This window comes from Stegostoma tigrinum, chromosome 25 (assembly GCF_030684315.1).
Source record: "Stegostoma tigrinum isolate sSteTig4 chromosome 25, sSteTig4.hap1, whole genome shotgun sequence".
Taxonomy (NCBI): domain Eukaryota; kingdom Metazoa; phylum Chordata; class Chondrichthyes; order Orectolobiformes; family Stegostomatidae; genus Stegostoma; species Stegostoma tigrinum.
The window spans coordinates 12516281-12529134 of record NC_081378.1 but is presented as its reverse complement, the minus strand read 5'-3'; the positions used below and the strand labels follow the sequence as shown (position 1 = coordinate 12529134).

Sequence of the window (12854 nt, the reverse complement as noted above, 5' to 3'; positions counted from 1 at the left end):
ATCCAACTTGGATGAAACACATTTGACACAAATAAAAGATAAATGCACCTAGTTTCACCAGAGGACCAATCTCTTAAACGACACTTTCTACACCCTCTCTTCCTTCGTCCCAATTCACAACTCCCTCAAATTTTGATCTCACAATCGCTCCCGTTCATAAGACAGCACGGATGCCCTGTGGGACAAATTTTTATTATGCAAGATATCGAACAAACAGTAAAACTTTTCCATTCCAACTCACAATTCAAGGCAATTCAATTGCAAAATTAAACACAGGATTTATTTCTCAAAAAATTGAAATTGCAGAAACGTTTTTGTTCAGCACGTCACAACATCACTGGATCTGTGACTAATGAACCAAATGATTAACTTATCAAGGGCTGGGCCATGTTGCTGTTGGGGATGAGTAGATTCAGGTCACAATCAGATTAATCAAAAATAGTAAAAAAGTTTTTTTTTCTAGTTCCAGCAAACAACAAGGGCTTACAGAGGGACTAACGTCATTACCAAACAGGTTTTCAAACATATGGTGGAGCACACAGGATAAGATGTCACTTGAAAGTAACATCGCCAGTGACTCTCCGAAGGTAGCAATTAACTGCAATTTGAATATTACTTTTTGCCTCCATTTTCTGTCTATGCACATTCTTTCTAGCAATTTTTACGATGATCGAGCACACATGTTAAGGCTTTAATTAATCCATCTTGTCTTACTTCAGTCAGACAGGGCAAGAAATCTGAAGGAGATCACAACCAATTAGACAGACCTTAACAATTTCCAAGCATATGGAGAGCCTTTTACTAAGCCACCAATATCAAGCTCAATTTCAACAAATTTCAAGCTTTGTAATGTTCACGATCTATCATGCATGGTGTGGAAACAGGCCACACTGCTTGAAAAACAAGTCACTTGTATCCAACTCTGCACTCAACAGGGTTAAATGAACTTGTTGCAACTTGAACAGTTCTTAGAAATCCTTTCAACTTGATTGATAGTTCTATTTGCTTCGTTTGGGTGGGAAAATATTAAGACAATGGGTGCACTCACCGCTGACAGCTTTTTCAATCAGTCCTTCACAAGTGTCAAAGTCGCCTTTAAGGACAAGCTTCTCATGCAATTCTGTCAACATTGGATGTTCCAATGCAATCTTGGTTTTCTTCTGCAATGACTCAAAGGCCTCCGTGTAGTTGTGCTGGCGAAAGTGTTTCAGGCATAGCCGAATGGCTTCTTGTTCACGGTACTACTGGAACATAAGGAAACATTGGGGAAAAAAAATTACACAATGAAGTCTCCACATTACTTCAACAATTTTCAACAACTATGCACACCAATTTGTCTCACCGAGACAGAATAAATCTGCCTTTTAAAACTTTGGGAAGGCATGTGCAAATCAGGTGCTCGCTAGTTGATTGAGCATAGCACTTCATTATCACAATCACACTATCATGTGACCAGACACTGGAGAAAGGTGGATTCCTATTAACAAGGGCTCCAGGTTCTGCTTGCACAATGAACCAAAAACACAGAATTAAAAAGAACACCAAAAAGAACACCAAAAAGAAATTTAAAAGCCGAGGCAAATCACAACATGTTAAGCAGAAATCTTCATGTTGACAAAAGTCAAACATTCTCAAAATGGTAATCTGCAGATGCCTGATGCCTCCTTTCGCCTGACAACTCAATGCAAAGAGAAGCACTTGCCCAAAATTACAGGCAACAATTTCAAAGTTAATTGGCCCAAAATGTCTGCTTTTGCTTGAGTTTTCACCTATGCGTTTTCAGTTTTTTGTCTACTCATTATTAATTTAATCCATGGTTTCAGAAATTTTGCCATGCCTGCACATGCTCCAGCAAATGCAGCCAAACGTAAATCATAGCAACAGCCAGTGAACAAGGCATGATAGTGGAGAAGACACCTGCACAGCCAGTGGCTGACAAATGGACAATGCCAAATTGGCAAAGCACAGAAGGCAGAAAGGTTTTCAGAGCTGGTTACAGATCTGCACAGACAATATCGTTAACTGTACCTCCTCCATAATAATAACCAACACTGGAGCACCCAAGGATGCATCCCCTGCCATCTACTGTACTCCCTGTAAACCTACAACTATGTTGCTATATTCCAAAGGAACACCATCCGCAAGTTGGCTGATGACACCGCCATAGTGGGACAGATATCTAGCAATGAAGAGTCAAAATATAGAAGGGAGACAGAGGACTTGGGACATGGTGCAACCAAAACACATTCTGTCTCTCAAAGTCAGTAAAGCTAAACCAATCAACCACTTGATAAAGAAAGGAGCAGAAGACGCCCCCATCCACACTAACTGAGCTGAGGTTGAGTGGGTGGACAGCATGAGATTCCTCGGAGTGACGACAACTGACAACCTGTCCGGGACTTCCCACGTAAACGCGACAGTCACGAAAGGCACAAAAACCCTTCTTCAGGCGGCTCAGGAAATTCAGCGCGTCCGTAACATCCCTCACCAACTTCTATAGTTGCACCATTGGAAGCATACTGTCCAGGTGCATAACAGCCTGAAATGACATCTGCTCTGCTCAGGCCCTAAGAAACTACAGAAGGTGGCGTGCACAGCCCAGACCATCTCGGAAGCCAACTTTCCATCCATGGCTTCCATTCCCATGGTTCGCTGCCACAGCAAGGCATCCAATGTCAAAGTCCCATGACACCTCTGGTAATGACTTCCCACAACCGCTTCTGTCAGGCTGTAGATACAGAAGCCTGAACATGCACAAGCAGGTTCAGGAGCAGCTTCTTCCCGGCCGTTATCACACTGTTGAATTGGCTCTAAACTCAAATCATCTAAGCTGCAACGTGTGCCTCTCAGGCTTTTTGATCTGCCTGTACCGCTCGGAAACAAAGTTTTTACACTGTATTTCTGTAGATATGACAAAAGAAAATCAATTAAGCCACCCTACTTGCCTAACAGACACAATCATGACATTACCAAAGGCTGAACAACAAAACCAGATGTGATTAAAGTTCATAATATTACTAACATTACAGCCTACTCAAGGTTCGATGACATAATATCTCCCTTCATAACCCAAGGGTTTGTACAAACTATTTGTCTTTTAAATGGCTAACACAGTAGCGTCCTAATGACAAATAAAGCCATTGACAGAAGATGAGAGTGATGGAGCCCACTGCTAACATTAAATGGTAAATTATCAGTAAGTGTTCATTAGTGATTTGTCTTTATATCCTGGTATGTTACGTTTTTTGTTCCCAGTTGGATAAACATGGATTTTAAAATTACATTTAGGATATTACAAATTAGGTGTATAGCAATTATAGAATGTTGATTGTTGGGTATTTGATCTGCAAATGATTCGCATCACTAAACAGGAAAAATCCACCAACTAAACTGGAGAGATGTCACTGTATACTGGATCACATGTTTCTGTGTCAGCGATTAATAATGACTGCTGTGCATGGACACATTTAATGAACAAATGTTGAGTTTTGAATCGATTGAACATTAAATAATAAAAGCTGAACCAAAAAGGTCTACAAGTACAATGTTTAATTTGCATCGAACAGCCTTAACTTCAGCAGCGATATTTTGATCTGATATCTCAATGTGGACACGCATTGATGATTACTGCCACAGAAGTAGTTTGTCAGGAAGGGAATCATCATTCTAAAATGAGGTTCCAGATAGTTTTGGGTTCCAATACAGTATAGCACAAAATTCCCCAAAGACACTGATATATAACAGTGATCTGCTCTGCTCCTTGACATATATATCAAGGATTCGCACTAGGATAAACAGGGTATTATTACAAAGTTTGCAGATGACAAACCTGGAAATGTAATAAAGCATAAGGAAACACTAAGAGACTTCAGTAAACAGAGGCTGGACAAAAGCTCAGACCCATGGCAGATAAAATTTAACACAAGTGTGAAATAACAGAAATAGTAGGAACTGCTGATGCTGGAGAATCTGAGATAACAAGGTATGAAGCTGGACGAACACAGCAGGCCAAGCAGCATCAGACAAGCAGCAAACTTTAACCCAAAAAGTCAAATTTTCCTGCTCCTCTGATGCTGCTTGGCCTGCTATGTTCATGGCGCTTCACACAGTGTTATCTGTGAAATAATACATTTTTGCATAAAATAAGGAGTCAATATAAACTAAATGATACAATATTAAAAATGCTACAACACACACTATGGACACAAACCTTGGAGAAGGTGGCATATAAGAGAGATCATTGGTTACAGTTTCTTCCTAAATCGTTCATGGCAAGTGAGCATCACTGCCGAAAGCAAGCATTTATTCCCCATCCCTAATCACCCGAGAGATGCTGATGGTGAGCTGCCACCTTGAATTGCAGCAAGCCATCGAGTATACATAGACCCACAGTACTGTTTGCAAGCAAGGCCCAGGAACAGCAACATCATCTCTAATCAGGAACTTAAAACAAAAGTATGAAAATTAATTAACATTAAAATCTTTGGGAACAAACTAGCGAGGCATCAGGTGGAGTGTTATGTTCAGTTTTGGGTACATCACTTCAGAACAAATACTACGACGTTTGAGAAGGTAACACTTCCAGAAATGAAACCAACAAAGGAGGAATGCCAGTGCGTGGAGTGACTAGAGAAGCTGGGGAGATTCTCCTCAGAGAATAGCAGGTATTCAAACCCGAAGTTTCAAACACAGGGGGTTTCTGACTTAACGAACATTGGTACTTATGAACACAGGCTCATACAGACGTATAATTTCAAAGACGCAATGTACAAAAATTTTCAGAGATAACGGGAAGTGCAGACGCTGGAGAATCCGAGATAACAAAGTGTGGAGCTGGATGAACACAGCAGGCCAAGCAGCGTCTCAGGAGCACAAAAGCTCACATTTCAGGCCTAGACCCTTCATCAGAAATGTTTTCTCTACTTCCGAACGGCACCGTTATATTGCCCTGCATCGAGCTCCCACTTGCATTCACATCAACTCGCAAACAGATTCCAGAAAGGAAAACATTCAGAACCTGGGTACTGCCTCTACAACAAATTTCAAAAAGTTTGTTTCGAGTCACAAACAGGTTCCAGAGGACACTACTTCATTTAAAATATCAACTGCTGCAATCATGAATGTTTTAAGCAATGCAATGACCCAAACAGATCCAATATTACTATTCGCAAGCAGAGTGAATATATGAAGTGAAAATTATTCTACAAGGCTATAGGGAAAACAGTACCTAAGAAAACTGATTGAATTGCTGTACCAAAAGATTAACAGAGGACATCTGGTTCAAATGGCTTCCCTCTGTGCTCATAATTCTGTAATTGCAAGCATACAACCATTCAAACCAAGATTCAAAATTTATTGGACGCTTGAAACATTAATGATTGGATAATTATTAATTGACAAATGCAAAAATAAGGGGAGATATCGCAACTATAATTATGCATGCTCTGTAATCATCAGGAAGTGGACAATTAAGTGCACTTAGCAGTTGCAAATGCTCTTTTGGAGTAAAATTCAACACCCACTATAACAGCTTTAAATTACTCAAAAGAAAAACCCATCAACCTTTCACCAACACGTAGAACGTTCTTGCTTTTCCCAGATTGTACCAAGTGCTCTCAACTGAAAAGCAGGAATTAGCCTCAGCCCATGCAAATATTTTCTGTATTCAGTACTTTTTATGTTGAGATTCTAAAATCATGCGAACTGATTGCATATTAATCAGGTAGTGCAAAGGTCATGCTTGGAGAACGGATTTATTCTTAAAATGCTGTTCGCCAAATAGTTAACAATAACACAGTAGGTATTTTTTAAAAAAGCAAGGAAGCAAAATATACAGCTCAAAGGCAGTGCATTTCTGAGATTCGTATGCCAAGTCCCTGTGAAATAAGAAGGAAATCCTCTATTAGGGAAGGGCAAAGATTGGTGCTTTGCCCCATTCAATTGCCTGAATATTTCTTCAAACAAAGTAACAGACGGCATCACCTGCCATCAAGGATTTGTTGGCCACCTGGAGAAGAAATTTATAGCAACACAGCTTGGGGACAGCTGATCAATTTGCCAAGAGATATTGACAGATACTAAAACACCTTTTCGGGTTTTTAGTCAATTCAATAAAGTTAATCAAAGTAGGTTATGAAACTATTTGCAAAGTTATTACTTCAAGTAAACTGACAATCAAAAAAAAACTTGAAGGATTACATGTTTAAGCTTTTCACATGCTCCAACATAATACAACTAAGGACTGAAAACTACACACATAGGAACCACATTTGATTCCTTGTTCTTTTTAATTGACGCATGTACCGAAATAGTGAAAAGCTTTCTTTACATGCAGTGTAGGCACATCACAGCTAGCAACAGATATACAGACCATAAAGACTCAGAGGCATACATTGCAGGTTACATTGAGGCTGGAGCCCATTCAACAAATAGTCCAATAACAGCCGGAAAGAAGCTGTTCCTGCACCTGCTTGTGCGTGCATTCAGGCTTCTGAATCTTCTTCCCCACGGAAGAGGTTGCAGGAGATCATTACCAGGGTGCCATGGGTCTTTGAAGATGTTGGCTGCCTTTCCATGTCAGCAAGCTGCGGAAATGAAGTCCATGGATAGAAAGGTGGCTTCTGTGATGATCTGGGCTGTGCACGCCATCTTCTGTAGTTTCTTATAGTCCTGGGCAGGGCAGTTGCCACAACAGGCCGTTATGCACCCAGACAGTATGCTTTCAATGGTGCATCTGTAGAAGCCAGTGAGACACTTTATGGACGTGCCAAATTTCCTGAGCTGCCCAAGAAACAAAAAGCATTCTTTTGCCTTCTTGACTGTTGCATTTACCTGGAGGGCCAGGACAGGTCATCAGTTATTGTCACTCTGAGGAACTTCATGCTCTTCACTCTCTCAACCCTGTTTCGTTCAAGTAGGTGGGGAGAGACAGATGCTCTCCTCCTTTCTTTCCCAAGTCAGTCATCAGTTCTTGAATTTTGCCAATGCTGAGAGAGAGACTGCTTTCATTGCATCACATCACCAAGTCCTCTATCTCCCTTGGGCATTTCGACTCCTTGTTCTTATAAATCCGTCCCACTACGGTGGTGTCATTTGTGAACTTGCAGACGGCACTGGTTCGGAATTTAGCAACACAGTCGTAGGTGTACAGAGAGTACAGAAGGGGGCTGGTGTGCATCCTTGTGGGCTCGAGTGTTGAGTATTATTGTTGTGCAGGAGGTGCAGTTACCTCTCCTCACTAATTGCTGCCGATGGGTAGAAAGCCAAGGATCCAGGTTCAGGCGGCAGAGCAGAGACTAATGTCGTGCAGCTTCGAGATCGTCCGGAGGGGATTATGGGGTTAAAAGTAGAGCTGTAGTCAACGAGCAAGAGTCTGACGTGGGTGTCTTAGTTGTGCCATCTCACATGGTGACATTTCAAGGCCAACCTCCTAGACTATAATACTTGGACCTGGAAAGCATGCTAACAATCATGATTTCAGTAATATTTGATTTTAATCTTAATTTATTCAGGGGAAATATTCATTACATATTTTGCAAGAGTCTTTATTGCTAAGTAATGTAATTGCTGTGGAATTCAGCAGCGCAAGACAAAGCCTGACAAATGAACATGGCACCTTTGCAAACAGCAGGAATCAGCTATGACGAGCATTAACTAACTACACCTACAAAATGGTCAAATACTCCCAACAGAAGAGGTGACACTCAGTCTTTCAGGTCCTTGCTGACCCTCTGCGAGAGTAATTCATCTGGGGCTATGCCCCCACCTTTTCCCCACATGTCTGTCCATTTTCCTTTTCAGATACTGATCTAATACACATTTGAATGTCTTACTTGAAAGTGCCCGCACCAGACAGCCCAGCAATGCTTCGCATTTTAGACAAACAGGAAGCTGGAAGAACACAACAAGTCAGGCAGGATTTGGAAGAAACGAGTCAACATTTCAGCTATTACCTTTCTGCAAAACTGGATGTTGGGCTAGGGGGAGCTGTAGATGAAGACAAGGGGCAGGGGTGGAAGTGACATGGGTGGTGAATTGCATTTGTTGATCACTTGCTGCATAAAAGTTAAGTCCTCCTGTTGCCATCATTTTGTTCTCAATCGAGGGAGGACTCAGAATTTGCGGTATAGATTTAAGATGACTGGCAATGTTTTTTCCATCTGCAGTGTTCAGACGCTCATGATATGAAATATCTCTATCAAATATCGGCCCTCTCTCTTTTCCAAGGACAACAGCCTCAACGTCTCAAACCTACATGACTGAAGCTCCTCACCCCTGGAGCCATTCTCATAATTTTTTGTGCACTTCCTCTGATCCCTTCACATCCTGCCACAAATGAGACCCCAAGGCTGGACATAGTGGTCCACGAGGGGGAAAAAAAAACAGCATTTTATCCAGGTTGAAAACACCTCCTCGCTTTTGTGCTCTCTGCTAGTACTTATGAAGCTCAGGATACTATGCAGCTTACAGCTCTGAAGAGTATTCATACCAGACTTGAAACATTAACTGTTTCTCCACGGATTCTGCCGGACCTTCTTCAGTCTCTCCATCTTTCAATGGTCGCTTCAGATTTCAAGCGTCCACAGTATTTTGCTTTATTAAATGCTGTCTCAACACATCCTACAACTTCCAATGCTGTGCACACAAGCTCCCAGGTCTCTCTCCACTCACAACCACTAAAAAAATTGACCCTTGATTTTGTAACCTCTTTACATCTTTCCAACCAAAATGATGCCCTTAATAATTCTCAGCCTGAGACTTCATCTGCCCATTCCAATGTCTATGTCACAACATTATCCTCCTCATTGCTCAAAATACATCCAAGTTACCTACAGTCTGCAAATTCTAAAATTGTGCCTGTACAGCACTGCCACGGCGATTCATCCCTGAGAGCGAGAGCAAAGCCAGGTCGTGATTCTGTTCTAAATATTCCCTAGTCCAAAGCATAAGTGCATGACAGCATTTCATTTTGTCACTCAACAAATTCTGCAACCATGTGACTGGCAAGTCCATCACACTGTACTTTATCAAATGCCATTTGGAAGTTCACTCACACCACATCAACTGCATTATCCTCCATTACCACATCCAATACCTCTTAATTAGTTAGTTAAGTATGATGCATCCTCAACCAAACCAAGCCAGCTCCCCTTAATTAAGCCATATTTGTCAAATTGAAGACTAATGTCCTACCATTCCTAAAAGTTTCCTTGAAGGTTAAAGTGACTGACCTGCAGCTTTTCAGCTTAAAAATCAAATACTTCGAAGCTGCTTTCACAGTCAAATACTGTCTAGCTCGACTAATACTGAAATTATATTTGATGGTCTTTCATCAGATTGCTTGTCAATCACAGGCCTAAAACCTACACCTTAAGATTAAGGAAAATGCTGGAGTCCAAGCTGTTCCTCCCACTTCAGCAGTGCCACCTATCTCGAGGGGCAAGGATTTCACTTTGACCGACGACCACTGAAGCACCAAACTTGCCTCATCGGGCACTCTCAGTTAAGGCGACCTTGAATACTAAGTTTAAATCCTGCACCTTCCATGCATCATACTTGCAGCATAACTAAGTGTTTTTAAATTTTAAAAAAATCCAGAAATTGCTGGTGAAACTCACCAAGTCTGGCAGCATCTGTTGAGAGAAAGTAGAGTTAACATTCCGAGTCCAGTGACTCTTCTTTACATGAAAAATCAGTGTAAGAGAAACAAGCTTAAAATAAAAGATAATATTCCTACCTTGCTATACCAGTTAAGGCACGGTTGTACAATGTCTGGCTCATCTATCCCATGTACTTCAACGTACCAGATGCTGAAGTTAAAGCTAGGCCCCCATGACATTAATGGGACTATCAAGGAAATAGAAAAAAAAAGAGGAGATTTTTAGATCTGCTAACATAGTTCCATAAAATTTAGAAACAGGAAAATTCATTTTTTCATGTCTCTGATCATTTCATTATCCCTAGGTCTTTTTTTGCATCAATTCTGACAATCAAGATATGTTTGGCTGTTGTGATGAAATGGCAGACCATAAAAGTATATTGAGGTAAAATGAACAATCTGCTCATTACCATAGAGTTTCCTTATGAACAAAGAGCAACAACACAACACTTTATCCATGCCAAAAGAAATGGCAGCACAGCCTTCATTTTCAGACGTCAAACAGTCCTACAGAAGGTTCCCCACTATCATCGGATGGCCAGGGCACAAGCTAGCATTAATGTACAGTTTATCATAAAGCAGTATTTGGCTTCCAGTGAACGTAGATGGCACTGAAGAAGTAGTTTTGATTTGATGTTCTGAGAATTGTCAACCAAATATGACGCAGCTTAACACTTTAATCTAACTCTACAATATGTTATTTACAATACCTCATGTTCAGACAAATTAATTCATTGAATCTGTCAAGCATCTGATTTTGTGATCATTAATGACTAAGACCAGACAGTGATAAGTATACAGAACTAGACTATAATCATCCAATGAGGGCTACTGAGTCAACAGTTTTTGTGACTACTTTATAGGAAAATTACAATGAGCAACGGCAATAACACAGTTATAAAATATTGACGCGCGTGCATTTGCAAAATGCATTTTAGGGACCAATTCCAATAACACATTTAAGTCTGCACCAATAGCATAAATAGAAGCTATCTCCCAAAAGTACAGATTAAAAAAAAATGCCAGTTATAGGCAGCAGAGATGGAACACTTCAAAACAGTGAAAATAGCATTTCATGCTCCAATCGTAATCTGACAATAAAATCTACCTGTTCCAATGCAAACTTTGAAAGATACACTGTGCAGAATTTGAAAATTAACAAAAACATTCTGTCTTGAAAGTCTATCCTCTGATTTTTGCTTTTTTAAAAAACGATCCTTAACTCACATTCCTGGAGTAAGTGTTAGTTGCTAGATAATGTCAAATCTGCCAATATTTGTTTGTCCACTGATCTACTTTCCAATTTGCAAATGCTGCCAAATGATTCTAACACTACTATCACTGCAGATAGCATAATGGTTCAAAATTGGGAATGACTGCCCACTGCCAAAATGAGAAATGGTTCTCACCAATTCTCAGTGAGGTGGTCAGCACAGAATCCGTCAAGATTAAGCAACCTCAATTGTCACTTGGGGTGGCTGAAAGAAGAGAAATTAAACAAATAATGACATAGAACGCCATTCTGTTACAGTGTAGATAACAGCAATGTGTCTTCACATAATTTGCTGCAACTCTTAACAGAACGTGAACTGAAAAATTGTTAAAGTTGCAAAAAAAAGCTAGAAAAAGGTGACATTGTCTAATCACCAGGGCAGCAATGTAGCTAAAAGTACTATTTCATATTATGGTATACAAAGTAGGATAACCCAGGTACTTGTAAAACATAGGAAACAGTTGACTCAATGTTCTCAAAAATTGTTACATAATCTAGTGCAGACAATCTTTTAAAAATTGGAAAATATATGCAGACATGTACAAAAGGCTGTGAATAGAATAAGAAACTCCATTTGAGTTTGACATCCTCCATTTCTTCAGGTGTTACAAGGTTATATTCATAAACAGCCATTTTTGTATCAAATTTTACCCTTGCACCTGTCTGTGTCAGAATTAGTGGCACACTTTTCTCTCCCGCCAATTCTCAATCAAAATTATGCCTATTTATTTTAGCTCATTGCTGGAAGAACTTACTCCAAATATTTAAAGTCTTCATTTTGTGACCATGGCATTGATGCAATCCTTCAAATGTAATCAAAACATAACAGGTGCAGTCATACTAGGCCTAGGTCAATTTCAAGTAAAATAGTAAATGCATAATTGAGTTGTGAACTTTGAGGGACAAGTACAAGTCAAATAACCATCCTTCACAAAATACATCAATTTAATTGATAATTACATGATCAAAATTGAGTTTACTTGAAAACACACGTAAAATAACGCAAGTACAGAAAGTCTATCAATTCTACACAGTTAATGGGGAAATGAATTGTTGAAATATTAGCCAGGTTATCACAAACTGAATCCAAACTATTACTAAGAAAATAACAGCAACCAATTTCAACTTTTGAAGGTTTGACTTTCTCTAAAATTCAGGCTCAAAGTTCAGGCTACAGTCAGAAAAAATTGGTTCATTTGTCGCATTACAATGAACCCTCAAAAGATTATGCAAGCCCATACCTGTACTCTGTAAAATACTTAAACAAATCTAAATTCCAGAATTTAACTAATCTGTATCTTGAGGAACAAGAAATGGCTCTTTTCTCCAGCAAAGAAAAGGGTGATAGATAACCTGATTTTTTTTTAAAAAAAAAGCTTAAAACATTGCACGGATTCTAGAGAACCACTGTACTAAGTGGGGTAAAACTGATCCACGGGTGAACAGCAATGAGAAAGCGAATCAACTTCCTGCTGAAAATGAGAGCATACTTCATACACATTTGGGTATTTAGTCTCACTGTTACTTTCACTTGCTTTGAAACTGAAAGTACTTTCCAAGTCAGTGGAAAATTAAACATGACATTTTCGAAAATCAGCCAATTTGTTGAAGCTTGTTTTAATCTCCTTACATAGATCAATTTGACTTCCAACACGTTTCCATTTGTGAAGGCCAGAAGCCCGAAACCGATGTTGGTCACTAATAAAGCCCAACAGGAATGTAGAACAAATTTTTCCATTCAGATTGAGTAGAACATCTAACGGAATCGTAGAAACATAAAATTCTTAGTGTGTAAGCAGGCCATTTAGCCCATCATTCCACACCAACCCTCCCAAGAACATCCCACCCAGACTCACCCCGTACCCCATTCCTGTAACCCTGCATTACCAATGGTCAACCCGCGCACCTTTGGACCGAGAGAAG

The 12854-nt window shown here is 39.9% G+C and overlaps 1 protein-coding gene across 5 annotated transcripts in view; it reads right to left on the bottom strand.

Moving 5' to 3' along the window:
- The window catches only part of mkln1 (muskelin 1, intracellular mediator containing kelch motifs), a 128384-nt gene that overhangs the window by 75597 nt on the left and 39933 nt on the right, over nt 1–12854 (bottom strand). For 4 of the 5 annotated variants that reach the window (XM_048553780.2, XM_048553778.2, XM_048553779.2 and 1 more), the window contains 2 exons: nt 9737–9846; nt 1049–1241 (listed from right to left, as the gene is read on the bottom strand). In XM_048553780.2, the coding sequence (XP_048409737.1) occupies nt 1049–1241; nt 9737–9846 (303 nt within the window). The remainder of the gene's footprint in view (nt 1–1048; nt 1242–9736; nt 9847–12854) is intronic. The other variant, XM_048553782.2, reaches the window with a different exon arrangement.